Here is a 25,504-nt window from a genome sequence, read left to right as displayed (position 1 = left end):
AAGGGTTACATTAGTTTTCTAAAGATGCCAAGCAGCACCCCGGGGGTGTCCTAAAGCCCAAGAGGAAAGGATGCCCTGCCCAGGGGTCCATCCTCGAGGCTGCCTCCGCCCCCCCGGCCTTGTGTGTGCGAGTGTGTACGAGTGTGTGTGCGTGGGGTGGGCGCAGGTGGCCCGGGATGCGCGTGCAGCAGTCAGCCGGGCCTGTTTCAGTGCATTGCAGGGGTGAGGACAGGTCGACCCTGCCCACACCCAGTGTCTCTGTTGGGGTGAGGGCTTAGGCCTGAGGGGCTCTGATTTGCACATTCACACGGCGGGGCGGGCGGAGAGGGGCAGCTCTCCCTCTGCACAGCTCTATGTCACAAACGTCACAGCACCGGTCACCACAACCTTGTCCCGGGCCCCGGGGGAGGGGAGGGAACGTCCCACGCCCCCAGCCCTTGCCAGCAGGCAGCCCAAGGCAGCGCGGAGGTACGTGGCCGCTGGGGCTCCCGACCCCTGCAGGGACTGCGGGGCCACCGGGAGGCCACCACTGGCCCTCGTGCAGTCGCCAACCAGTTTGGGGACGCCTCGCTCTCGGTCCTAGGCGGCCTCCAGCAGCACAGGAAGCAGGGGCAGGAGTAGAAGGCTGCCGAGGAGGGGCCAGGGGGCCGGGGGCAGCCCTGCGGCAGCCGCCTGGCCCGGCGGCTCCCGAGTCCTCTCGTACAGGTGCAGCTTGTCCTTGTTGGAGTGGAGCATCTTGACGTCCTCCAGGGCGTAGTAGGCGGCCAGCGTGAAGTTCACGTCTCCTGTGGTGAGCAGGTCGAAGACGCAGGCCTGGTAGTAGAGGTCCTCCACGGGCAGCTTCTCCTTGCACTTGGCCACGGCCGTCTCGTACGGGAAGGTGTCGGGGGCTGAGGGGGCGGGGCTGGCGGCTGGTAGCCTGTGGGCACCGGGGCCCTCGGCGCCGGCTCGGAAGGCCTGGAAGTCGATCTGCTGGTTGAGGGGGCAGCCCCTCAGGCAGAGGTAGAGGCCCTGGCTGTCCCGGTCTTCCACGGCGTTGACTACCTCCTCGGGCATGCGCACCGCGAAAGTCAGGTAGCCACCCACCTGGCGGACCACGATGGTGGTGCCGATGTACTTGGCCTGGATCTCCACGTGCTGGCCCGACACCTTCTCGGTAATCTTCAGGCTGTTGGCCCCGTGCTTGTCACCGCCGTTCTTGGAGCCATCGGCGAAGGCGGCAGGGAGCTCGTCCATCTCGGCCTGGTACACCTTCTGGTCCACGCACTCCTGGAAGTTCTTGAAGATGATGGTGAGCTGCAGGGCAAGGGGGCAAAGAGAGGGGGTGAGGCAGTGCCGGGAACTGTGGAGGGGACAAGGTCCAGCCCCATACTTACAATGCTCTGGACTGAGCGGAGGGATGGCAAGAGCCTCCAGGATGTCCCAGACCGCCCCTTCCCCACTGTGGTCACTGTGCAGTGCCACCTGCCCTATTACGCATTTAATACTTTTCTTTAAAACAATTTGCATTTTTGCTTAAAATTTTTTTTGACTTAGAAAGGGAACTTTATACTCCTCTCCTAAATAGAAAACCAGCTCATTTACTATATACAGAGAGGAACCATAAAAAGAAAAGCATGGCTAATTAAAAATGAAAGGTCGTTATCCACTGTAGTAGGCTGAAGAATGGCCTCCAAGATATCAGGTGCTAATCCCTGGAACCTGTAAATGTTAACTTATATGACAAATGGGCTCTTGCAGTTGGGATTAAGTTAAGGATACTGAGGTGGAGAAATTATCCTGGTGGGCTCTAAATGTAATCACATGTGTCCCCATAAGACGGAGGCAGAGGGAGACCTGACGGCAGAAGAGAAGGCAGAGTTTCCACAGAGGCAGAGACCAGAGGGATGTGGCCACAAGTTGAAGGATGCTGGCCAGCAGGAGAGGCCTGGAAGAAGCAATGAACAGACTCTCCCCTGAAGCCTCCAGGGTTGGTCCTGCTGACACCTTGATGCTAGCCCCTTAAGACTCATTTCAGACTTTTCACCTTCAGAGGTATGAGAATAAATTTCTGTTTGTTTGAATCACTTAGTTTGTGGTACTTGTTACAGCAGCAGTAGGAAACGAATACGGACCGCAACCAAAGGACCATAAGCCACAGGTTGAACATAACAGCAGGTAGAAGAGACTGATGTTCAAAGAAAGAACGGGCAGGCAAAATCCATGCAGGCAGGCAGGCAGAGGTCAGCAGAGGCCACTGCAGCAGGGCTGCGCTGAGGGGTCTCCCAGCCAGGCCTTGGCAGTAGCAGGAGTAAGAGGGAGGGGAGGGAGGTGCCGGTCAGCAAAAGGGAGATGGAGGCTCCAGGTTAACGGGCAGCCCTGGCCAGGGGAGCAGAGAGGTGCATTTCTGCCGGAGCCCGCAGCCGGGGTGAGGGGCTGCGCTGAGCTACTGGAGAAGCAGAGGGCTAAGCAGCTCCATCAGCAACCGTCCTCCTGAGAACCACAGACACGGGCACACTCGCTGCATTTATTACTTCTGGGCCTGTGCGGCGCTGCAGGGAAGGTGACATTACCTCGGATTTATAGACAAGGAAATTCGGGTACAGAAAGTAAAGTGACTTGCCCAAGGTCACACAGCCAGCAAGAGGCGGAGCTGGGATTAGGCTCTTGGTTTCCAGTCCCGGGCATTTTTGGCCAAAAAGTCATAGGGTGGGAGGCCTGGGAGAAGGACAAGAGACCAACAGTCCGGGGAGTGATGTGTTGCCCCTGTCACCCTGGGTGAGACGTCTGGCTGTTCTTTCCTCCGTAACCCTAACCAGGAAGATGGGGTGGAGACATGAGTGAAACTGGGAAACTCGCCCCCGCCCCGTTCCTGCTGGACTCTCAGCCTGAAGCCAGGGAGGGAGGCGGGGCGATGAGGGCAAGATGGTGCCCAGGCCTCTTGGGACCTCCCGCTAAAAGCACCCCCCTCCGTCCCGTCCCGGCCCCAACCTCTTCACGGCCCCCAGCCACCATTCCCAGGCCCTGTCCCCTTATCCCCGCCACCAAGCCTGGAGAAGAGGGGCCTCACCAGCTGGGGTACCACACTTCCTCATAACGTCTGTAGGCCGAAGGGGCTCTAGCAAAGAGCGGGGGGGCTGCTGATGACATGTATGGTCAGCCGTGGCTAAATCCTCTGCCTGGGCACCCCGCGGGGACATGGCAGTTGAGGGGCATGAAGATGGCCTGGACAGCTCTCGGGGTTGAGGGCAATGCGGCAAAGCACTAGGGGAATTTCTGGCCGAACAGTGGGTGTATGACAAAGGCGAGGCCCCAGACTTGCTAGAAACCAAAGAGGAAACCCAAAGCAGCTCTGATGGGGAAGGGAAGGCGGGGAGAGCTGCCACAGGACCTCAGCTCAGGCAGGAGGGTCAGGGAGAGGCCGGCCAAGACAGGCGGAGGGAGGGGAGGTGCCGGTGGGGCACAGGCCAGGGAGTGTGTCTGGCTGCAGTTCCGGGGTGGCTGGGGACACAGCCAGGAGGGGGAAGCCGGCAGGGAGTGGCCTTGGCTGGGGGCCCCAGGAGCAGGTGCTGAGACTCCTGAGGACTGGAGAGGGGCAGCCTAGGGGCTGCAGAAAGCTCTAGGCTGAGCAAACCCACAAAGTAGCAAGAGCTGGGCTGGAGGTGTCGCCGGCTCTGTTTCACGGCTGCTCTGTGCGTCCCCTCAAGCCAGTGTAAAGCGCAGGGGTGACCAGGCAGGGAGTGTACGAGGGGCCCTCAGAGGGAACGCAGAGAAGACCCCAGCCCTTCTCACCCCGTTCCTGAGAGATATAAGGATGAGAGGAAGTCCGAGACGGGCAGGCCGCAGTATGACTTTTGGGAACTCCAGGGCACCTGGGCCTTGCTGGGTCCCTTCCTCTGTCAGAAACATTAAAAACTACATTTGTGGCTGAGATTGGGATTGACATATACACGCTACTATATATAAAACAGATGACTGATAAGGACCTACTGTGTAGCACAGGGAACTCAATACTCTGTAATGACCTATATGGAAAAAGAATCTAAAAAAGAGTGCATATATGTATAACTGACTCACTTTGCTGTACACCCGAACCTAACACAACATTGTAAATCAACTATATGCCAGCAAAAATTCTTAAAAAAAAAAAAGATGCTACATTTTGGGACTGCATTGGTGTAAAGACTAATATAGTCTCGGTTGGATCATGTTGGTTTTTTCCTTCTGACTTTAAAAGGAAGGAAAGCCTTCTTGTGGCCCTAGAAGTCTTGGGGCCAAGGCACTGCACCTGTGGGGCCTGACGGGTGTGCAGGGGGCACTCTGTGCGGTCTTCATGGGACACGAGGAGGAGCTGGTGCTCTGAGGTCGAGAGCCAGAGGCCCGGCCAGAGGCCACAGCGGGCTACAGCGGGAGGCCCGCGTGCACAGCTCCCTGAGCCCGGGGCTTTGCTTCCCCGTCTCCTCCCTGGAGGTCACAGGCTGGTCCCGGGACGTGGCTCTTCTGCTTCGCTCTGGGATGTCCAAGGTGGCTGCAGCCCCTCCATCCTGCCCCCAGCCCCACGCATCATCGAACCCCATGAAACTGCCGCTCCTTCACTGCCCAGACCTATGAACGCGGCGACTTCACAGGGATCCACCTCCTGCTGCTTCCTCTCTCCATCCTAGGCTCCTGCCCTGATGAGAAGGCCGCCTGCCTGCCTGCCTGCCTGCCTGTGGGGGACCGGGAGGTGGGCCAGCCGGGGTGGTCTGGGCAGTGGGTGGTCCTGCCATGGGTGGAGGGGCGTGCGATGAGGGGCTCTGGTGTCCCTGCCTGGTGTGCAGGGCCACACAGACACTGGGGGCGGGGGAGTAGGGGGGTGGCTTTCCCAGTGCCATCAGCCTCCCTGGAACAGGAAAGGCTGGTTTCGCTCTAACTGCCATCTCTTGCGGAGACAGTCTCCTGGAAGGCTGACAGGCTGCTTGACTCTTCCTGGCACCGGTGCCAGGGACTCAACCGCAAGGAACAGCATGAAGGGGGCCTGTGGAAAGCCAGGCGGCTCACTGCCCACACAGCCGCAGGCGTGGCTGCCGCCTTTCCCCAAGGGGCTCGCACCCTCTCCACCGCTGGGCACAGGGCAGAGCCCGAGTGTCATCAGAACTATTCATGGAGCACCAACTGTGTGCCAGGCCTGGGGCTGGGGGCTGTGTCCACGTGAGGGGAGGAAACGGCCCAAGACCCCTGTCCTCACGGTGCTCACACTGGGGGGGTGGAAGGTGATGTCACAGACTAAGCGCATGAAGGATGCCGTGTGATGGAATGGAAGTGCAAGGGGGAACATGCAAGGGGGCCGCCGTGGGGGGAGGCACCGAGATCCGAGTTCCCCTCCTCCCTGAGGCTCAAAAGGGTGAGTTCCCTTCACCCCCTGCGCGGGGGTGCCACCCGCGCAGCCAGAAAGAGGAAGACAGAGCAGGGGGTGGGCATGGGAGGCAGTCCCATGGGAACAGGAAGTTGAAATGTCAGCTTGGGCTGGAAAACACTAGATCTCGACCCTCCACAAGAACAGAGGGCTAGGCAGGGTCGGACAATGAGAATACCGTGCTCCTGGGCAAGGCACCACGGCTGAGGGGAGTGGGAAATCACAAAAGCCCAGGCTCCACCACCTCGGGGATAAAAGCCCACACTCTGCCTGGCTCTGCTGCTGCCCTCTCCCGTCCTGTCCTTCGGGGGCCAGCTCAGGGCATGGGCAGGCAGGAGGCCTTCCCCAGTGCTCTGTGTACTTGGGCCAGTCCCCCGCCCCAAGACCCTCAGCATCCTGCTGCCCCAGCACCCATCACCAGCATCCCGTGGCTGATCTTTGTGCTCCACTATTAGCCTGGGAGCTGCTGAGACGGAGGCGTCGCCGAGCACAGAGGCTGGCACAGAAGAGCTGTTTGGTCAATGTTTTCTGAATCAGCGAAGGAACACACACACCTGAGTAATGGAGGCCCAAGAGAACAGGCAGAGGCAGGCCGAGGGCACTGGGGAACCAGCCACCCATGCCTCTCACCCGGGTACCATGAGACCCCAGTCGGCCCTGAGGCCTGAGACTGGCTTGGCCACGGACACGGAGCCTGTCACTGCCCGGCCTCCAGCAGAGCCTTGTGCTGCCTCCTGGCTGATGCGGAGATAAGAGAAGGCTGCTAAAACTCTTCACCTGCTGGGAAGATCAAGGTGGCCCTAGGTCACCGCGGAAATGGGCTGGCTTGATCAAAGGGCTCTGCTGCAGAGCCCCAGACCCTTCTGGAAGCTTCATGCTGGGACAGGAAGGGAGGCACTCCCATGCCTACTTGGGCAGTTCTGCTGGCCACAGTGCCCAGCAGTGAGCCTGAAACGGAGTGAGCATTTGAAAAATGTGGGCTAAGTGAATGAATGGACTACAAGAACAAATGAATGAATGAATGAATAAGCCATTTGGTTTGTGGATGGCCTCGCTGAGCTCAGGGTCCCACTGTGTGCCAACAGAGAGCCGAGGGTGGTATCCAGGGGTTCTAAGCCCAGGCACCTCACTCCGGCCTGCAGGACCCACTAGTATGTGACCCAAAGGCTCCTTCTCTAGCTTTCACCTCCAGTCAAAGGGGCCAGCAAGCCGCCCTTGCTGGTCACTAACCACAATTCCTCCCAGGTCTGTTATCCCACCTGATGCTTACACCACCCTTGTCAGGAGGGGTAGGCCTCCTGAGGTCCACAGCCCCCTCACACCCTCAGACCTCCTGTATGCCCCCTGCCAGCTTGGGACAGGGAGGCGGGGTCCCCTTCCACAGTGTGTTTGCTGCTGAATTTAGAAGCCACAGCCTCAGGCTCCAGGCATTCATTTATCTTGGCTCTAGGGAGGGAGGCGGGTAGGTGAAGGCGGCCGCTGCAGAGAAGGCAGCCGGCACCTTGATTCAGGCCCCCCTTAGTCTGTGGAGGGCTGAGAGGGGGGAGGGGGAGGAGGGAGCCCTGGCCGCAATTTGCTGCCCACTAGGCTTCATGGCCTGGTGCCAAAGGCTTGTAAGAGCATCCATGGGGCTAAGGCCTGCTTGTCTCCTACCCAGCAGCTGGTCCCAGGAAGAGACCCCCGTGGGCATGCAAGGGCCACCGGAGCAGAGGGAGGTGGCAGGAATTTTCCTGGCTGCCAGGTCACCTCAGTGTCCTCCTCTGGGGCATGGAGGGACGAGAAGGAACAGAAACGCCCTTGTGGGCCAGCCTGGCACTGCCCCACACACTGCCTTGCAACGTGCTCTTCCTGGGAAAACAGACCCGCTGCCAAACCGGAAACCCCAGGGGCTCTGGTGGCCCAGACCCCGGGGAAGTAGAGTTGTCCCCATGGCCTGGACTCTGATCATCCACCAGCATCCTGGACCTGAGACCACGTTCTCCGGCTGAGTCTGAATGTGAGGTCACGGGAGACCCTCCTGGAAAAATGCGAGGGAGAATCTGGAGTGGACAGGAATGTCCCATTGCCTGGGCCACGGGCCACATCATGGCTGCCTCTGGCTGTGGCTCTGTGAGCAGGACTTGAGTCCTGCCACCCAGACACTGAAGCCTCCTTGGGTCAGAAGATGATTGGCTCTCGGTGGCCTCTGGGGCTCCAGATGGGAACCTCCTCTCCTGGCAGTGAGAACATGCTGGGCTCTGGAGTCCCCTGGCTCCAGTGAAATCCCAGCTTGGTTCCCAGCCGAATGCACTTTGGGTGGGGAGGCCACTTTCCCTCTTAGAGCCTCAGGTTTTGGATGCATTAAATGGAGCTGCCCTGGACAGATGGGCTGCATGGGTGGCCCTGGGGGTGCTCAGTGGGCTGATGCCCTGTCCTCACTTGTTCCATCTTCCCTGTGCCCAGATACCACGGCCCTCTCTGCTCTGAGGCTGCAGCCTTACTGTGTTGGTGTGGGACAGAGACAAAGGGCAGGATGGTACCCTGCAGCCCTGACTGGCCCCAGCAGCACCCAGCAGCCGTGGCCTCCAACCAGCGTCCTCAACGTCCTCCATGCCCCAGAATCACTGGGGGCTTTAAAAAAAGAACACATCTGACCTCCACCCAGAGACGTGGTGTCAGAGCGGCCTGGGGGGCCCAGAACCACCATCTTCTAAAATCCGCTCGGTTCGTAAATGTGCAGCCACAATGAGAACCCCTGGGCAGGACCGTCACCTCCAGGAGGCTGTTGGGTCCGCTTGCCTGGGGCAGGGTTTGATCCCACTGGACAGTACGCTCCGTGATGATAACGACAGAAACATACCTGCATATCGGCTCCTCTTTATTGGGATTTGACACCGGAGTTCTACGAAAACATAGTTTGGGGCAAGAGAAGACTATCCCAGAAGTTTGAAACTGAATGCTCTGGGAGTGTTTTTAAACTTTCTGGACTATTAACCCTAGTAAGAAATCCATCTTATTTACAGCTAGACCCAATGTGCACGCACATGAACAAACGCACACAACAGAAACTAAGTTTCCTAAATGTTTACTCTTGCACTTGGAAAGCATTCACCACAAGCTGCCTTAATATAGGCTAGGTTTGGCTATCCTGTTCCACCCTGCACCCCCCAACCCAGACCCACCCCCAAACTATGCCTGTGTGCTAGCTTCTGACGCCAGAATGCTGATTTCAAAGACCCCTAGTGGACGGTGTACAGCAGCAGTTTGAGAAACACTGCACTCTGGGCAAAGGGCAGAGGTGGCTCCAGGGTAGTTCACCTGATGGCAAAGAACGTCCAGAATATTCATGCCTAAATAATTTGCTCAGTTACCGACGAGAGGAACATGGCGGGTCAGGGGGCGTCTGGGTCTGGGGGACGAAAGTCCGGGCCCTCCTGACGGCAGGGCCTGTTGCCCTGACCCGCCTCACCACCCCCAGCCCCCCTCCCTCGTACCTTGCTGGTGGCGGTGGCGGCTGAGCCAGGCAGCACCGGTGTGTTGGTAACCTGCACGTTTAGGTAATTATTGTCGATGAGCGGCCAGGCGCCCTGCACCTTGCAGGTCTGGAAACGGTCTGTGAAAGTCCGGAGGTGCGGGTCCCCAAAGAGGCCGCAGTGCGTGTAGTTGGGGGCGGCCGCGCGATTGTGGAAGCTCTTCTCGTAGTGGCAGATCTCGGGGCTGTCCGAGCGCTCCTGGCTGTCCCCCAGTGGCGGCGGCAGCGTGCGCAGGTGTGGCTGCGACGTGGGGCCATCCTTGGAGCAGTTGTGCTGGCTCATGAGGTCCTCGATGCCATGGACGGCAGAGTGGTAGGCCAGGTCCCCCCGGCAGGTGCGGGCCGTGCGTCGCGTGCACAGGGCGTAGGTGCGCAGCGCTGCGCAGAACTCGGGGGCGTCGTCCGGGGCCGGCGCGTGGCTGCCCGCTGTGGCGCTCCAGAACTCAGAGTTGCACTTGAGGATCTTGCACGAGGAGGTGGCTGCGGATACAGGAAGGGAGGCGCTGTCACGTTGGGAGTGGTGAGCCCAGGCCTTCTCCACCCCCGTGGGCCAGGGCTGCGGGGCATGTGCAAGGGACAAAGGACGCCTCATCTCAGACGTTGGAAGAGTTCCTGCAGGGGCCGAACCTGCCTTTCCCACTTTCCCGATTCTTCTGCGCAGCGGTAATAACCCTGAGTGGCTAGGCCTGTGGACCTGCAGGCTGAAAGGCCTGGTGTTGGACTACTGGCGCCCCCCGCAGCCCCCCACCGCAAGCTCTCCGCCCACCCTTGGGCCTTTGGCGTCTGTTGACACTTTCACAACTACTGCCAAGAATTTTGGCACAGCAAAATAAATCTGGCAGGGAATTAAGCCCCGCTATTCAGCATGTGTTCTGATCTCTGCCACTGTGTGACCTTGTACAAATCATTTAACTTCTCTGTGCCTCATTTTACTTATCTAGAAAATGGGGTAATATAGTCTCCACCCTATGAGGTTGCTGAAAGTGTTAAAGGACTTATCCCGGCACCAGGTACAGAGCAGAAGCAGAAGCTCAATGAATGTTGGCTATGGTGATCATTATATTAGCCCTGGTCACAGAGGGCCCGGTTCTGTCACTTCGTCTGCAGATGGAGGGCAGCTTCCCTCTTGGTCTCCGTAGCTCCATCCCCCATGATCCTGCTCAGGACAGCAAGCTGGGAGGCAACTGAGTGGCAACCTTGGATCTGCTGTAATTCATGCTTTTTTTTTTTTTTTTTTTTTTTTTAAGGTCACTTACAAGCGTTGAGACCTTAGTGATAATTAGCTACAGATAATTATCATGCCTGAGAACTGTGACTTCAACACACCTGCATCTTGTACCTAGACACATGGAATCTGCCCTTTCCCGGCCTCCTGGATTCCTCTGCACGGCCCGTAGTGACCAGAAGTGGCAGCAGGAGGGACGTTTCTACACAGGCTTCCAGGTGCAAAGGGGCCAGCAGACCAGCTGCGAGGTGCAGCCTTTGGTGTCTCAGCCCAATCAACAGGGGGGAAGGAGGCGCTTGCTCCAGCCACTCCTGGCTCGACCACTAATCTGGCTCTTAACCTTGGAAAAGTCAGTTTACTTCTCTGTTACTGGCTTTTTACCTATAAAATCAAGTTGTGCCTAAAAGCAGGGACAGAAGTATATGAGGGCAGGCTAGCAAAAGAACCATCCGGGCAGCTGCCTTGTGTGGCCCTGGTCTGTGCTGCCAGGCCCTGTACCTGGATGCCTGGGCCACCTAGCTCATGGAGCTCTCCCACCTCTGCAGGTGCGGGCACCGTTCTCCTGGAGCTGATGTGACTTGCCCCAAGTCACACATCTGGTAAACACGGTGCTTGTCCTAAAATTCAGGCTCTTCCCCTAACTTGACCTGTATTTGTCACACCTCTGGTAAACAAGGTCATTTCAGGAAGTATCTGGGTGAGCATTTTTCTTTTCACTTGAGAAGTTACATATTTAAATATGTATTAGGAAAAGTAAAACAGATTTGATAGAAGAGCTACAGATTTCCCATTTTAAGCTGAAGAAGCATGCTGACCTAAAGAAGCAGATCCGGTAAATGATAGGTGGTGAACTCTGAAGAGGTGCCCGTCCAGGGAGACCCCCTGTGTGGTCGCCCTCCGACAGAGCCATGTTCCTGGCCCAGGTCTCCTTTGAAAGGCAGCTAGAAGATTCTCTGGCCCTGCCATCTTCATGATTTCCCAACCTGTAGAAGATGCCCAAGGGCCCAACATCCCTGTGGGCTGCAAATGCTACTGTGGCCTGAGTGGGAGACGGTAAAGGGGGCCTCGAGGTGGGGGTGTGTGTGGAAAGGATGCTGTGGAGAACAAGCAGCGTGGGGGAACACAGGTCAGGGGAACTGGCCGCTGCAGCTGCCAACCCTCTACCTCTAGTCTGCGGCCTCCCTGTAATGCCCACTCCAGTAGCCTCGGTGATTACAGGTGAGCTGACCTGCCATTCTGCTTTCTCAGAATTCTGGAGGTAGGCATCTCAGAGGAAACCACCCCAAAGGGACTCAGGCCTCGTGCTGAGTGGCAGCTACCTTGGCTCTGCCCACTACCCACTGGCCCACCAGCCCTGGGTCCCCCTCTGGTCCTCACCACGCCCAAAGGACAGAAAAGACAGTGCCCGTCCCTTTACAGCCAGACCACTGCAGCACACGCAGGGCTGTGCTGGCCTCAGCTCTCCACCAGAGCCAAGCTGGGGTGGCAGAGACTGAAGTCCCAGCTAACTGACTCTGTTCCAGGCTCAGTGGCCTGGGCCCTGCAGGCCTCACCTCATTCGGGGCCCCAGGCAGCCTCACGGGTGGGCACTACAGCATCCCCGCCTCCCAGAGAGCAGAGCCAGGCTCAGCGAGGCTGACTTTCTTGCCTGAGGTTCCACTGTGAGGAGGAAGCTAGATGTGAATCCAGCCCCTCAGACCCGAGAGTCCAGGCCCTTGGCAGTGCCAAGACCTCGGACAACCTTGGCGCATTCATGATTCCCTCCACCGGCCCCTGGGTGGTTCAAGGGCACACGCCGCCACAGGTGGGCTTCAGCCTCTCCCTGAGGACCCCTCCTGCGACGCTGAGAGACCGCCACCCGCCGGGAGGCCCATGGTCCACACGCTCCGCGGCGTTGCCTCCACAGACTAGTTTCCAGGGCCTGTTTCTCAGGGTGCAGCCAGGGGGTGGGCAGGGGCTCGAAGGCTGGGGTCGGGATGCTGCCCAGGGCAGGGCCAACCTGCACACAGACAGCGTGGGACGCGTTGGGGGCGTCCCATTCCCGACCCCCGTCATGCGTGGCTCTATTCCCCGCAAACGGGCGACGGGGGTCTGCTGTCTGCACAGCCTTGACACCTGGGCTCAGCGGTGTCTCAGCGAAAGAGCTCTCTGGTGTGTCTGGAATGCATGACCGGAATCCCACTCCGGTGCCCCCAGAGGGAGTCCCTGAAGTGCTCTGGGGTCATCGAGTGGATCTGTTCAGAGCCGCGCTCCTCGAATGTGCCCACCAGCCACCGGGCTCTGCCTCCGCCGGGCCCAGTGGGCCTGAGGTCTGCATCGCTGTCAGGTGCTCTGGGGGTCATTTTCTCTTCAACAGCCAGTCACAGAGGGGCCAAGTTGCCCGCCCCCACCAGCACCCCCCGCAGGTCTGGAATGTGTGAACGGGGCATGTTCTCGGGGGTGGGGGGCGGGGGGCTGCAGGCAGAGGGGGCAGTGAGGAGACCGGCCTCCCGAGGAGCAAGCCCAGCTGCGACCCAGCTGCCAACACTGAGCGGCCCGGGGCACTCAGGCTGTCAGCGCTCGGAGTCAACGCCTTTCATCTCTCCGTTCACCGTGGCTCCGCCCCTTGCTCCCCTCCCCCTCCTGAGCCACAGGTAGCAACCGGCCACCCCCAGAGGGCGCATGGCAGCTCCGTCCACCACCTGCAGGCGGCGACAGGGGTTGCTCTCCCGCTGCCCTTGCACCCAGGGCCTCCCTCCGGCCTCCATCCCGGCGGGGCGGTGGCGGTAGAGGGGCTGAGCCCGGAGTCCTGCCAATCCCATTTCTCAACCCTCTGGAGAACATTTTCGATGCGATCGCCCACGGCTGGGCCACAAGTGGGGAAGTCTGGAGGCGACGCTGGTCGCGTGGGATGGCGGGCAGAGTGTGCGCCGGAGGGAGGGTGTCTGGTCCAGAGTCCCACTCTGTCTCCTACGAGTAGTTGTGGGAATTGGACTTGACCTCAGTTTCCTTATCTGTGAAGTGGAGGTAACACCCACCTCAGAAGCTGCTGAGGATTGAGGAGATGTACTTGGCGTGCCTGGGACCCAGTGGGCACTCAACAAATAAGGTCCCCGACAAAGGTCTCAGAGGGGGACAGATACAACCACCCTGTGAGGTCAGAGGTTAAAAGTCACCAGGCAGGGGATGGAAGGGCATTGGATGGGAGCCGGCCCCTCCCACTGCCTCTTCCCTAGTGAATCCCAGGGACTGCTCTCAGCCCTCCACCCTCCTCCTCAGGTTAGGGCCCTGGCTGGCGCTCCCATGTGCCCTTCTGCCTTGACTCAGATCAGCTGGGTCTGGGCAGCTCTTCCTGTCCACTGCCCACTCACACCCAAAGGCCCAGCCCCGCAGCCCACCTGGATCAGTCCAGGACCATGATGCCCGGGGCCACATTTCCCCGATGTCCTGGGTTTCCCCAGCTGTCCCGAACCCTCGGGCCTTGCACATCTTCCTAAGGGTCTAAGAGGAACCCCAGGCGCTCCCATCATAAGGGAGAAGCCACAGATCAGGGTGGGGGAATGGTGTAATCAGAGGCCACTGAGAGTAACGAGAGCTGGGACCAGAACTGGGGGGAGATCCCCTCTGCCCTCTCTCCAGGTGGTAACGCAGCTCTCCCAGGCCCGTCTGCCATCATTTCCTGGGGGCCTCAGGGAAGGGTGCTGGGGATGCCAGGGCTGGACGGTCCCCACGGGTGGCGAGCCGAGGGGCCCTGACCCCCATGGAGTCATCCTGCCGCCCTGTGTTCCACTCCAGTAAATCATAGGCTGAAGGCTCCCCAACCCAGGTCAGGGACCTGAATGTAACCTGGCCCAGCATCAAAAGGAAAAGCTCTGGACCGTGGCGTCACCTGCCAAAGAGACCCCAGAGGGGCTGATTTTTATGTGCCGTATCTTAAAAAAGAAAAGAAAAGAAAGACCTGAATTCCAGGCAGTAAACCTTGGGTTTTTCTGATGTGAGTGTTCAAGGAAGAAGGAAGGAGAGGAAAGGCCGAGAGTTTCAAACATCTTTTACTGCAACTCGTGTGAGTGGGAAGAGGAAGCGAGCTTTTCTGAGCGCGGCTTCCTTGGCGCTTTCAGTGCGACAGAAGGCGACCGGTTGCCCTGTTCCTGCCTGGCTCCTGCAGACAGCCACCTCGCCATGGTGCCACGGCAGCCCATGTGTGCACAGCCAGGTGATTAAAGTTCTCCTGAGCTCCTATTTCCATCTCAGACGCTGTGTCCTCGGGCAGGGGGGCGCTCTCAAGGGGCCCCTTCTGACCCTTGGTACCTGGAGCTCCACCTCAGACACCCAGGAAAATGCAAAGACCCCTGCACAGACTTTATGCTCCTCGGAAGCCTATTAGGCATGTTTTGATTTGACTCAAGCCTCTTGAGACGTAGAACTTTTGGGATTAGCTACTAGGGAACAAACAGAAGAGAATCCAGAGGCTGCAAAGACAGTGGCCAGCCAGACTCACCACCAGGAAACCCGATTCCCTCTGGCGCCCCATGATGCCGGACGCTTGGCTCAAAAGGTGAGGTACAGGCTGGGACCCTGGGCAACCACCGGACCCACTCGCTCCCAACTTGTGCAGTTAGGGCCAGGGCTCCCACTTCTCTGTGCAATTGACTTTGTTAAGATCACTTTATCTAATGATCACTTGGCGACCAAACTCCATGTGGGCTCCCCAAGGCGCACCATGGAATTTTAGAACCTGGGGCCTGAGGGATGCCACAGGTCACCAGTTTGTACCTCCAGCCAGCCCCCATGGCAGGAAATCTGCCTGCAGCATCCCTGCCTGGTGGGCGTCTTGGCTTCCACTGCCATTGGGACTCTGCTGGGCAGGTCTGGCCCCTCCTGCTCTGGACAGCTCCAGCTGTGGACCCACATCTGCCCCCCAGGGAGATCCGTGGGGCTTTGGCCCTTCTCCAGAGCCACACAGAAAAGGCTCAAGTGTAACCCTGCAAATACTGGAGATGGCCCCTTGGCTTCCCTGTGTCACCTTCTTTGGTCTCACCCTCTGGCCACTCCTCTCTGTGGGCCTCACTGAACTGTCAACCATCGACGCCCCAGCTAGGGTGCCACCTCCTGCCTGCAAATTCCCTGAGAATCCTCTGACTCCCACACTCTACACTCAAAGCATCTGTGCTCCGGCACCCCACATTTGCAACCTTTCACTTCTGCAGGAGGTAGGCTCCAGACTGCCTTCCTCATGGTCTGAGATGCAGCAGAGAGAAATCACAGCCACACAGGGCTTGCCTGACTTAATTCTCTTCCTTTAAATAGCAACCCAGCTACTCTTGGAGCAGAAAGACGGGGGAGGGGGTGGGCGGCGGCAGCCAGGAGCTGGAAGCTGCAGCTGTACCAACCCAGGCAGGATGAAAATATTTATGCACCAGCGCGGCATTAGCCGCTTTCAGAGACCTCCTTTGAGCTGTTAATCAAGCCCAATCTTTCAGAATAATAGCCTGATTATTACCGCCTTGTTTGCATAACAAAGAAGCCCAATAAAACTTACTTTGCTGAGCGCCACGGGGTGTGAAGGCTCGGCCCTGAGAAAGGAGTCTTAGGAATGCAGGAGCCGTTCCTCAGCCTGAACCCAGGAATAAAGACAATGCAATTTGCCACCAAGAAAAGCCCAATAGACCAATAAATTGCCCTCGCGCAAAGGGATTAGATCAGGTTTCAGTTGCCCTGCAGGAGGGGTGGGGTGAGCCGGGAAAGAGAAAAACCTGCCTCTTCTTAAAGGAGTATAAGGCTCGTTTGAATGCAAGCCCCACAGTCACGTTGGTTTTGCGCGACTCTGTGGTTCGCAGGGTAACTGCCTGGATTCATGGACTTGCTGAAGGTTCTGGACCCCACTAGGTGCCAGGCACGGTGCTTCCTGCCATTCCTGGAACAAGCCCCAGTTGGTTTCTGTGCTCAGGTGGAGTCAGCTACACAGACCACCGGGATGCAGGGAAGAAGACACGGTTCATTTGAACACAGACTTAAGGATGGAGGCATAGAGGGTATCAGGGAAGCAGCCTTTCCACCAGGTCCTGAAGGGCAGTGGGACTTGACAGGTGATGCAGGGCAGAGGTCCAGAAGCCCAAGTGGCTCCAGAACTGCTGGGACTGGCCGGAGGTGAAATGCCGGATGGTTGAGAGTGTGGCCGCAAGTTTGGGGCCAGGCACGATGAAGCAAATGTCGTTCAGCTTCAAACTGCTTTTCTCTGCTCTGTGTGGGGCTGGGATGCAGCAAACCCCATTTCCCCGTTCACCCAGCTCCCTGTTAGATTCCACCACCAGGGAGCACTAGACGAGGCCCAGCCAGGTTCTGCTCCGAGGTAGCCAGACCAGCCAGGCAGCAGCCCTCCTCAGGGCCTGGGCCCCCAAGGTCCTCTTCCCTTTGTCCCTCCAGCCCCAGGAGTGGAAGTCGCTTCCTGCAACTCTGTGTGTGCCTCCGTGGTCCCTTGTGGCCTCTTCCGTCCTCCCACGCCCATCTACACACTGTCCCCTATATTAGGTTCCCTCTGTGGCAACACCCCATGTGGTTTCTGTTTTCCTGACTGGACCCTATATGCCAGCCTAAGGATTTCAGACCAGAATCCCGCTGACCGTGGGGAGCCCGCTGGATCATCTTCAGTAAGTACCTGGCATGATGAGAACACTATTTTAGGAAGTGGCATAACCTTAAGAGGCGATGGCTTTAATTAGGGTAGAAGCAGGCAGAGCAGAGGGAGAGCAGCTTCAAAGAGAATTCACTGCACAGCCTCTGGAAGGAGCAGCATAGAGGCCTGAGACCCGCCCCGTCCTCACTGCCCACCTGTCCCAGGCAGCGCCGACGCTGGGGCTCGCCTCTTAGCAACGAGTTGGGATGTGGGTCCCAAAAGAGGTGGGAAACGTGCTTGCGCCCAGTGGGAGACCCAGGCTGAGCACCAGCATCAGAAGCAGCGGACCACTCTCCACCCTCTCCTGTCCCTTAGCACCGAAGCTGGGAGGGGACAGTGGATGGATCTAGCGCCAGAATTTGGCAAGCTCTTGCCCGGGCAGTGTTCTGGAGTCTCTTTGCTTGAGCGATGCCTGTGGCTGCCGGGTCTGTGTCGCTCCATCCAGGTGTCTGGCGTCAGATACCGAGAGGAACACACCCAGGTGAGGGACTGGATTTTTCACCAGGTGCAGCAGACCCTACATTACTTAACCCACAAGCAGCCAGAATCGATCAGCTTTCCTCAAAGGCATTCCTCCCAGTTCAGCCTAAGAATGTTCCAAGGAACCGACCTAGCCCGTGACTCCAAAGTGTCTCTCGCCCCTTGAGAGCACTGGGAGTTTTCTCAGGGGCTTCCTCCAGGGACCTGCCTACCCGAGAGGGGCAGGAGGAAGCTTCTCAGAGAATCTGCGTTGGCTTAGGGAGTGGAGATGGGGAGATGGGGGAGCAGTGGTTAACTCACTAAGTGTGGGCACAGGTGGCCGAGTGCCACTCACCAAGCTGAGGCAGGAGGCGCTGCCCCCTCGTCACACCCAGCCAGGCTGCTCCGTCCCAGCCTCCACACATGCCAAGTCGCTGCAAGAAACCAGGCCGAGTGCCAAGGAAAAGGGCACACCCACTGGGGCCACACGGAGCCAGATCAACAGCCGAGAGAACGTTAAAAAGCACGTGTGCTCGCCCTCGGGCCCAAGGCCACAAGCAGCCCTGTCAGTCAGGCAGCTGAGGGCTCCTCTGGGTTAGAGGGGCCCATGGCGGGAAGGGGCCGGGCACAGGATTCCATGCCAAGACCACCCTGCCTTAGGGCAGGGAACTAAGCGACTCTGGGTTCCACGAGAAGGATGGTATGGGCAAAGACATCACTTTTCAGGTATAAATGAAGCTTGTAGGCGAGCAGTTGGGCTTCCTACTTTGAGGCATAACCCCTTTTCCTGAGTCTAGGACTGGCTCTAGAGGTGATAATTTTCCATTCTGGTTCTGCCTCTAGTAACCCTGGGCTCATCTGCTTGGCTGCTCCGGGTCAAAATTCATCTGAAGTGGCTTTTCTCCCCCACTTCCATCTGCAGGCAGGCCTTCCTCCACCTTCCTCATGCACTGGGAGGGCACACGCCTGGCTGGTGCACACCCGAGTGTGAGCCTGTGTTCATGGGACATTCCTTAGCATGGGGAGCAATAATGGGCTCCTTTCTGCAGGGACTTGGGCGCAGAGGGATCACTTTAATGACTGCCCAGGTGAAGTGCTAAGTGAAATGAATAAATAAGCAAAACCCAAAAGACACAAATCTGACTTGGGAAAATTTGCCCCATGATAGCTCTGCCAAAGTTGTTTTCCCAACCTACGGCTGGGTGGCATGTGCTTTGGAATGCTAAGACAGGGATAGACAGGGAGCAGAGAGGGCCTTTGGGAAGAGGCAACAATGTGAGATCCGTGGAAGAGTGTGGTCACTCTTCATTCTGCTGTCTAATCATATCTCCAAAGTTTCTTATTCTTTTTCCCCCACCTTAAAGCCTTATATGCTACATAGCTCGAAGTGTAAAATGCTACGGAGCACGTTTAATGAGTGTGTTTACCCAAAATCTGGTACATGGAAAAGCACAGGGGTCTGGGCTGTACTCCTGGCTCTGCCACTAAGTTGTGTGATGTCAGGCAACCTCTCTGACCCTCTGGTTCCTCATCGATACAGTGGGAATGATGCTCACAGGGGAGGGGTGACCATCTCATGAGGTGACACATTTCAAGTATTTAGCAGAGTGCCTGGTATATGTGGCCACTCAATAAACGGAAGAGCTTTAAAAATTGTTGTTCTTCTTCAAATGATCATATTTTGGAGAAAACAATATGAAGGTATTATGTCTTGAAGGTTATTCATGAATGTCAATTAGTGATGGTAGTCTGTGGGAGATTGGAATTTGGGTTATTTTCATTTTCTTATTCATCCTTTTCGGTCTTTAGATTTAAAAATGACTATTGTCTTTATAAGCAGAAACAAATTTTTTGAAAAAAAGATTGGGGAATCTGGACATCCCCCCCACCCCCCACCCCAAACCCTGTGGTCTCTGCCTGTTGAGCAAAAAACAAACAGACACACAGAAAACCTAAGGGTCCTGTAGTTTCCAGGATTGTGCCGGGTGTGTTTGGGGTGCAGAGCAAGGAGAAGGGTATAAAGAAACAGGAAATGGGGTTCCTGCCCTTATGAACAGCTCCAGTGATTTAGAAGAGGATTAAAAACCCAAGACCCAGGAAGCAAAAAGGCCAAGAGGAAGCACAGGCATCAGCAGCCAAGGTGACAGGTACCCAGGTCACTGGAGGGACGGCACTGGACCCCAACAGATGGCACTGGCCCTGGACTTTAATCTAGTGGGCATTCCCATTCCAAACTGGGCAGGGGCGTCAGCAAGGCCTGGGGGCTGCCCACCGTTAAGATGTGGTGGGTGGTGACAGAGTATGGGGAGACCAGGAAGGACCTGGAGCCTGGGGACATTCCAGGGAATGAGGCCAGGGATGAGTGTGGGACCAGATGCCAGAGGGTCCTCCCTTCTGGATGCTCCAAAGAGGGCCACAGGGAGCTGTGAGTGCCTGAGCAGGAGTTTTAGAGCGATTCATTTGGCAACTTGGAGCGTGACGGTGGGGCACCTGGGAGGCAGGTCCAAGCTCAGCTGCTTGCAGGTGACAACGGGAACAGGCAGGAAAGGGTGGAGGAAGGAGGCCCAGCGCCAGGTGAACGGACAGGAGGGAGAGGCCACTTCACAGCCAGGACTTAACGGTTCTGGGCAGTGGGGTCTAACAGACACAGGCCAGGCACTAATGCAGGCGACAGGAGGAGAGTCTAGGGAGACCCACCATCGTGGTGTGCCCAGGACTCAGAGGGCTTCTAAAAACACGGGACTCTCAATTTTAGAACAGTGGAAAGTCCTGGGTCCACTGAGATGAGTTGGTTACCCTAGAAGAAACAGTGCCTTCAATTTTAGTGTAGCCAAGCATTACAGCGGCATGGCACCCCCAATCACTCAACCAAACATAAACTGGGGGTTTCTGCCCACTTCTGCTGAGGGTCTTGCACATTGCACCCGAGAGGGAAATTTTAGCAGGAACCATATGACCTCCGACATGTAAAGTGGTCCCCACGCGATCCTCTCACCTCCACAGAGACCCGGGGCCCCGGTTCCCCATCTCATGGAGCAACCTTATCTGAGCCCATGGATCATCTCTCCCCAGTTCTCCTTTGGGCACTGGGGTGACTGCTAGCAATTTCTCCAACCTTGCAGAGGTTTCCCTTCTTAAACCAGAAGACCGCAGATCCTATCCTTACTCTCCAACTCATCCTCAGGGCCAAAGGGGCCAACCATCTGCAGGCCCTCCCTGGGAGCCAGGGCTCTGTCCTGCAGGCCCCTTGGTGTGGCACACACCAGCCTACTGGCTGACGCTGCTGCCATCTGGCTCTTGCAATGGGACTCATTTCAGTCTTTCCCTCTGGGACACAAGGTCCTACTGGGAGGACAATAACATGGTAAGTAGGTTGACTTGCTTGTACAATTTTGAATAGCAGCTCCGAGATAAATATTCTCATCTCTGCAATGACACAGATGTACTTTGGTACTGCAGAGGACTTGGGTCTCTGCAAGCCTTAGTTTCCCCACTGAGGACTAATCTTTCTAAAACAGCTGTGGTTTAAAAGGAAGGGGAAAGAGGAAAAAGGAAAGGCCCAGGGCCATAATTTTTCAAACAGTGGTCCTCACACTTGAGGTGCATCAGAACCCTCTGGAAGGCCTGTTACAGTACAGACTGTGCATCCCACCCCCAGAACATCAGCTTCAGTAGGTTTCTAACAAGTTCCTGGGGCAGGGGGAGGGAGGGGGTTGATGCTGCTGGTCCAAGGACCACATTTTGAGAACCACCAAGCTGGAGTATAGCACTCATATGTAGCCAATGGGAAGCATGCCAGAGTGTCTACAACATATGACTTTGACGGGTTCCTCTTGGAAATCTGTTTTATTAAGCCAGGGTGGTTTCAAAGTTTAAAAAAGTATCTATTAATTGTGTTTTGAAGCAGATGCTATTAGTGAAAGACTCTCCTGAGAAGTCCTTCTTGGCCTCCTGCCACCCACTCCCCTCCCAGCTAGACCACAGCAGTGGCCACTCTGTCCATCTGCTGAAGGCACAGCATGGTCCCTGCAGACACCCTGATAGCCCAAGGGACACCGAAGGGCCCCTGTCCTTCCACCAGGACTGAAGGCGGACGCCAGCCTTGCTCAGATGAGGGCCCCGAATGCTGTCCCTGTGTCAGGACCACAGGAGGTGTGCCATGCACGCTGAGTACATGTAAACACTCTCAAAAGACACAAACCCTCTCAGTCTAGCAGAGGTTAAGGCATCTTTCTCCACATAACTATGTCCAATTTAATTTGCACTCTTATGGGTTTACTCCTGGAAGCCATTCAAGTCGACTAGCACCGAACAAGCCTATGCTTTCACGAGGCTGCTCCAGCCAGATTCCACCTGTCTTTAGAGGGAGGGGCTGGCACACAGGGCCCCTGACTGTCTGTCTCCAGTGCTTTCTTTTTTTTTTTTCTCTAACGCCCACCCAGCTCCCCACCAGACCTGCAGGTTCTCTGACTTTATCCCCAAGCAGCCCCTCTGCCAACAGTCCACCTCTTTGTGGTGGAAATGACCCATTTCATCTCTTAAGAAACTGTCTTCTTGACCCAGGTTTCTGGAGCACACATGTTTTCAGAGCCCCCAGTGTATTATTTCATGCGGGCATACTGGAAGCTCAGTTTTCAGCAAGGTGGGCAATTTTGACTAAATGCGGCTGTCAAGGCCTCAGATTAGAAGAAACATTAGCCAGTTGGCATGACAGTGCAACAGCTATCTGCTCTATCTGCCAGGTTTTAGTTACCAGCCTTGAAGCCAAAAAGAAATGGGCTTCTTGGAAACAAGTGATGGAATTCGGGTTATGAATTATATAACCCACCAGCTTTCCTCAGACTATGGGGGAGACTTTTAAAATAAAGTTTTTAAGATGGAGAGATGAAAACAGCAAAACTCCACCACCCAGCCCTGACAGCTCCCTCCTACCTCTGAGTACCTCCTGCCAGCCCTTCCCTTCCTCTCCCTCCAGCCCAAGAAGTTAACAAGTGCTGCCGCTTTAAGAGTGGGAAGGTGTTGTTTTAAGGGCTTCTAAGCCCCCCTTCTCAATTTCAGCTCCAAGCTGAGATCACATCCCCCATGGCAGCTAAGGGACAAAAGCCATTTATCAACCCATCTGATAAAACTTCCAATGGGCTGGATCTTTATCTGGACCAAACCGAGATGCACACACATTGCAAACTTCTGCATCTCTAAAAGGGGGATTTCTTTTTTTAAGAAGAGGATCATTTCAAATTTTATTTTCTTAGTTCTTGGGAGGCACCCAAATCAGCCTTTCAGCCAAAACCTTCTATAGGTGGGGAAACTGCCTTTTTTTTAAAAAAAAAAAAAGGGGGGGGGGAGGGAAAGTAGGACTCCCTGCTGCTTGACCCTCTATGGAGGTTGTAATATTCTGGGGCGAGGGTGCACGGGGTCTAAAGGCTCTTTAAGGCATTGACACCCCCCATTTTGTCTTTGGCAGGGGCCTCCCCAATGGAATCCAGGGCTGCGGGCAGGTTGCGACTCTCCGGGGACGCCCTTGGGGCGCGCGGGGGCGGGTGGGTTTTGGGGGGCCCCGGAGCAGGGCTGGGGCGGGAAGGTAAACGGATTCCTCCTCCCTTACCGCTGCCTGCATGTCCTCCCACCGGGAGCCCCAACTTACAGCCAGGCTGAGTCCGGACTGCCCAGTTCTGCCAGTTCCTGAAACCCAGTTGGCTGAGGAGCAAAACAAAACAACCCAATCCCGGTCTAACGCAAGTCCTTTCTTGCAGAGCTCGGTAGAGCGCTGCGGCTGCGGATCCGTTCCGCCTGCGGAGCGAAACAGGCTCTCATTTTTGCAAAAAAGACACCTCGGCATCCCGCAGTACAATGGAAACAGCCGGGAAATCCCGCCTTGCATCGGGGACCATTTGACCCGTGACGCTGGGTTTATTTGTATTTTTAGCAAGGGGAAAATGGGTACAAAGGGTTTAACTGGCATTTCCAGGCTGTGAGTAGCATATGGCAAAAATGGAATAAACTTTTTGAAACATTATAAAGAAAACAGACCCGGGATTTAAGTTTCGTGCCTTCCCCCTCCCCCTCCCCCTCCGAAAGGGGGGGAAAAAAAAAAAAGTAAAGAAACTGGAGCGTTTGGGAAGGAACAAATGCTTCTCTGTGGAGTTGGTCTCCCTTCCCCCAACAAAAACAAGAGGTCCGGGCTCGGAGGAATTTGAAAGCAGCGATCTGCCAAAAACATTGTGAAAAACTATGGGGGATTCATTGGAAACAGATGGGCTTTTTCAGCTTTAATTCTGAAATTCTCTCCCTTTCTGACACAATAAAAACAAACAGGGGGGCGACGCGGAATGTTATCAAACAGGAATAAGGGCCCTTCGTAGCCCAGTCCGTGGGCTTCCCCGCGCGGGCGAGCGCGGGGGGGAGGGACGGGGTCCCGTGGGAGGGGGCGGTCCGGGTCAGGCCTGGGACCACAGGGGCGCCCCCAGCTCCACCCCTGGGCACCCGGCAGGTTTGCAAACTGCTGGGCGAGGAGCTGGAGAAAGTGCCCCCTGCTCCGAGTCCGTGCCTTCTCTTCTCCCCCTTCTCGGGGGCCCCTAAGGGGCGCATCCCGGTACCCCCTTTTTCTCGGAAGCTGGGAGACGTCCCCGGCGCCTGCGACCTCCCCGCCTGGCTCTTTTTCATTATAGCCTGGGAGGGGTCCCCCCAGGTCCCCACGGCCGCATCCATTGCGCCTTCGGCGGGACGCGGGAGAAACAAAGACGCGCGGAGATGGGAGGTGGGGGGCCGGCGAACTTGAGCTCCGAACTCGCCGACCTGTGGCCCGGCGCTGCGAGGAGACCCGGGGAGCGGGCCCCGCGCGCCCAGCCGGCTGTCCCCGGGCGGGGGGCAGTGCCTTACCTGCGGGGAAGCTGCAGAGAAGGAAGGCGAAGGTCGGCCAGAATCCCAGGGCTGAAGGTCCTGCCCCTCTCCCCATACCCATCCATCCAGCTCGGCCTGTTACCACTAGCCTCTCCCTGGAAGAAGAGTTCAGAAGAAAAGAACAAAATAAATCACGCTGCGGAGAAAGGGCAGCCTCGCTCCGCCGGCGGGAGCAGCGAGCCGGGAGGCTCGGTCCACCTCGGCCGCGGGCGCCCGGCGCGCCCCGCCTCCCCGCGCGCCCCTCCCTCGCCATCCATCACCCAGTTCGCCTCCAATGTCGGCGCGGCCCCGCTGCCCCAGCCGTCTCGCGTTCCGCCCCCTCGAGCTCGGGTTTCAGCGCGGCCCGCTGGGGGCTGGGGGAGAAGAGCTGGGCGGGGACCGAGGCAGCGGGGCTGCGGCGCTGGCCGCGGGGACCTGGGGAACCCAGGGCTGGAGGACGGTGGGCGCGCCCCGGCTCCCCGAACCCCGCGGCTTTCCACGCAGAAAAGGCCCAAATCCCCCGGGACAGCCAAGGCCGGCAGAGTGCAAGGACGGCCGCGCCCCTCCCCCCATCTTCCCTATACGTATCCACCCCAAGTAGAAACTGAGCTTGGAGAAAAACCCCAGGACCCCTTTACAACTAGACTGCTGTCCCGAAGACGCCACCGACACCCCGACTCATTGCTCTCACTCAGATGTGTCCCCAGTGCAGGAGGCTGAAAAATCCGCTTCCGAGTTGTCCGGGGTTGGGCGGGATGGCCCAATGGATGTCGGCCACTAAAGCACCTCGAGGCTCCCTCCCTACCATCCCCCCCTCCCTTGGCCCCGGGCCACCCACCCCGCCTGGGCTCGCCCACCCCCAGCATCCCCTCCAGGCACCTCGCTGCTGCCCCAGGACTCGTACTGGCCGCGCTCCGGAGTCGGGGGGCCTGCGAGCCTGACAGAGGCGGCAGGACAGCTGCCACCCCAGGAGGTGTGGATGCAGCGGGCCCCCGCGGTGCGCAGGGCCTGGACGCTCGGCGCTGCCAGGGCAAGGCCACCAAGGCCGCTCTTGGGAGAGCATCAGGGTGGTGACTTCCTTTAACTTGGTCACTTATTTTTCCAGGAGCAAAATGTCTCCTCCCCAAGATTCCCTAGGCTCCGCAGCTCTCCTGCCGCTGTTGGGATATTTAAGACTGGTCACTTCTCCTGAGAAGCATCTTTTGGATGGAACACAAATACGCCAGAGCAAGTGTTTTTAGTCAAACCAATTGCTCCTTTAGCCCCCCCTCACCTCACTTCCAAGGCAACTCATCTGGTTCTTTGGAAAAAATTCTGAGTTTTTATCCAATTTAGATGCTTCTCTTAAGCACCATGGCAGTCCTCCCTTGCTGAAGGCCACAGAGGCTGCAGGGCTGCGTCTGC

At 57.2% G+C, this 25,504-nt stretch overlaps 1 protein-coding gene across 1 annotated transcript; it reads right to left on the bottom strand.

The window, feature by feature from the left end:
* Nucleotides 1–579: 579 nt before the first annotated feature.
* Nucleotides 580–24,197, bottom strand: RGMA (repulsive guidance molecule BMP co-receptor a; the record flags this gene model as incomplete). Its single annotated transcript, XM_079700238.1, has 3 exons — nt 24,101–24,197; nt 8,848–9,365; nt 580–1,296 (listed from the first exon to the last, which is right to left on the bottom strand). The coding sequence occupies exons 1-3, from the start codon at nt 24,180–24,182 to the stop codon at nt 580–582; spliced, it is 1,317 nt and encodes a 438-aa protein (XP_079556364.1). The 5' UTR covers nt 24,183–24,197.
* Between the last annotated feature and the right edge of the window lie 1,307 nt (nt 24,198–25,504).

The sequence above is a fragment of the Hyperoodon ampullatus genome, assembly GCF_949752795.1.
Source record: "Hyperoodon ampullatus genome assembly, chromosome: 3".
Lineage (NCBI taxonomy): Eukaryota > Metazoa > Chordata > Mammalia > Artiodactyla > Ziphiidae > Hyperoodon > Hyperoodon ampullatus.
The sequence above is the reverse complement of the archived record's forward strand: the minus strand, read 5'-3'. Positions and strand labels throughout refer to the sequence as shown.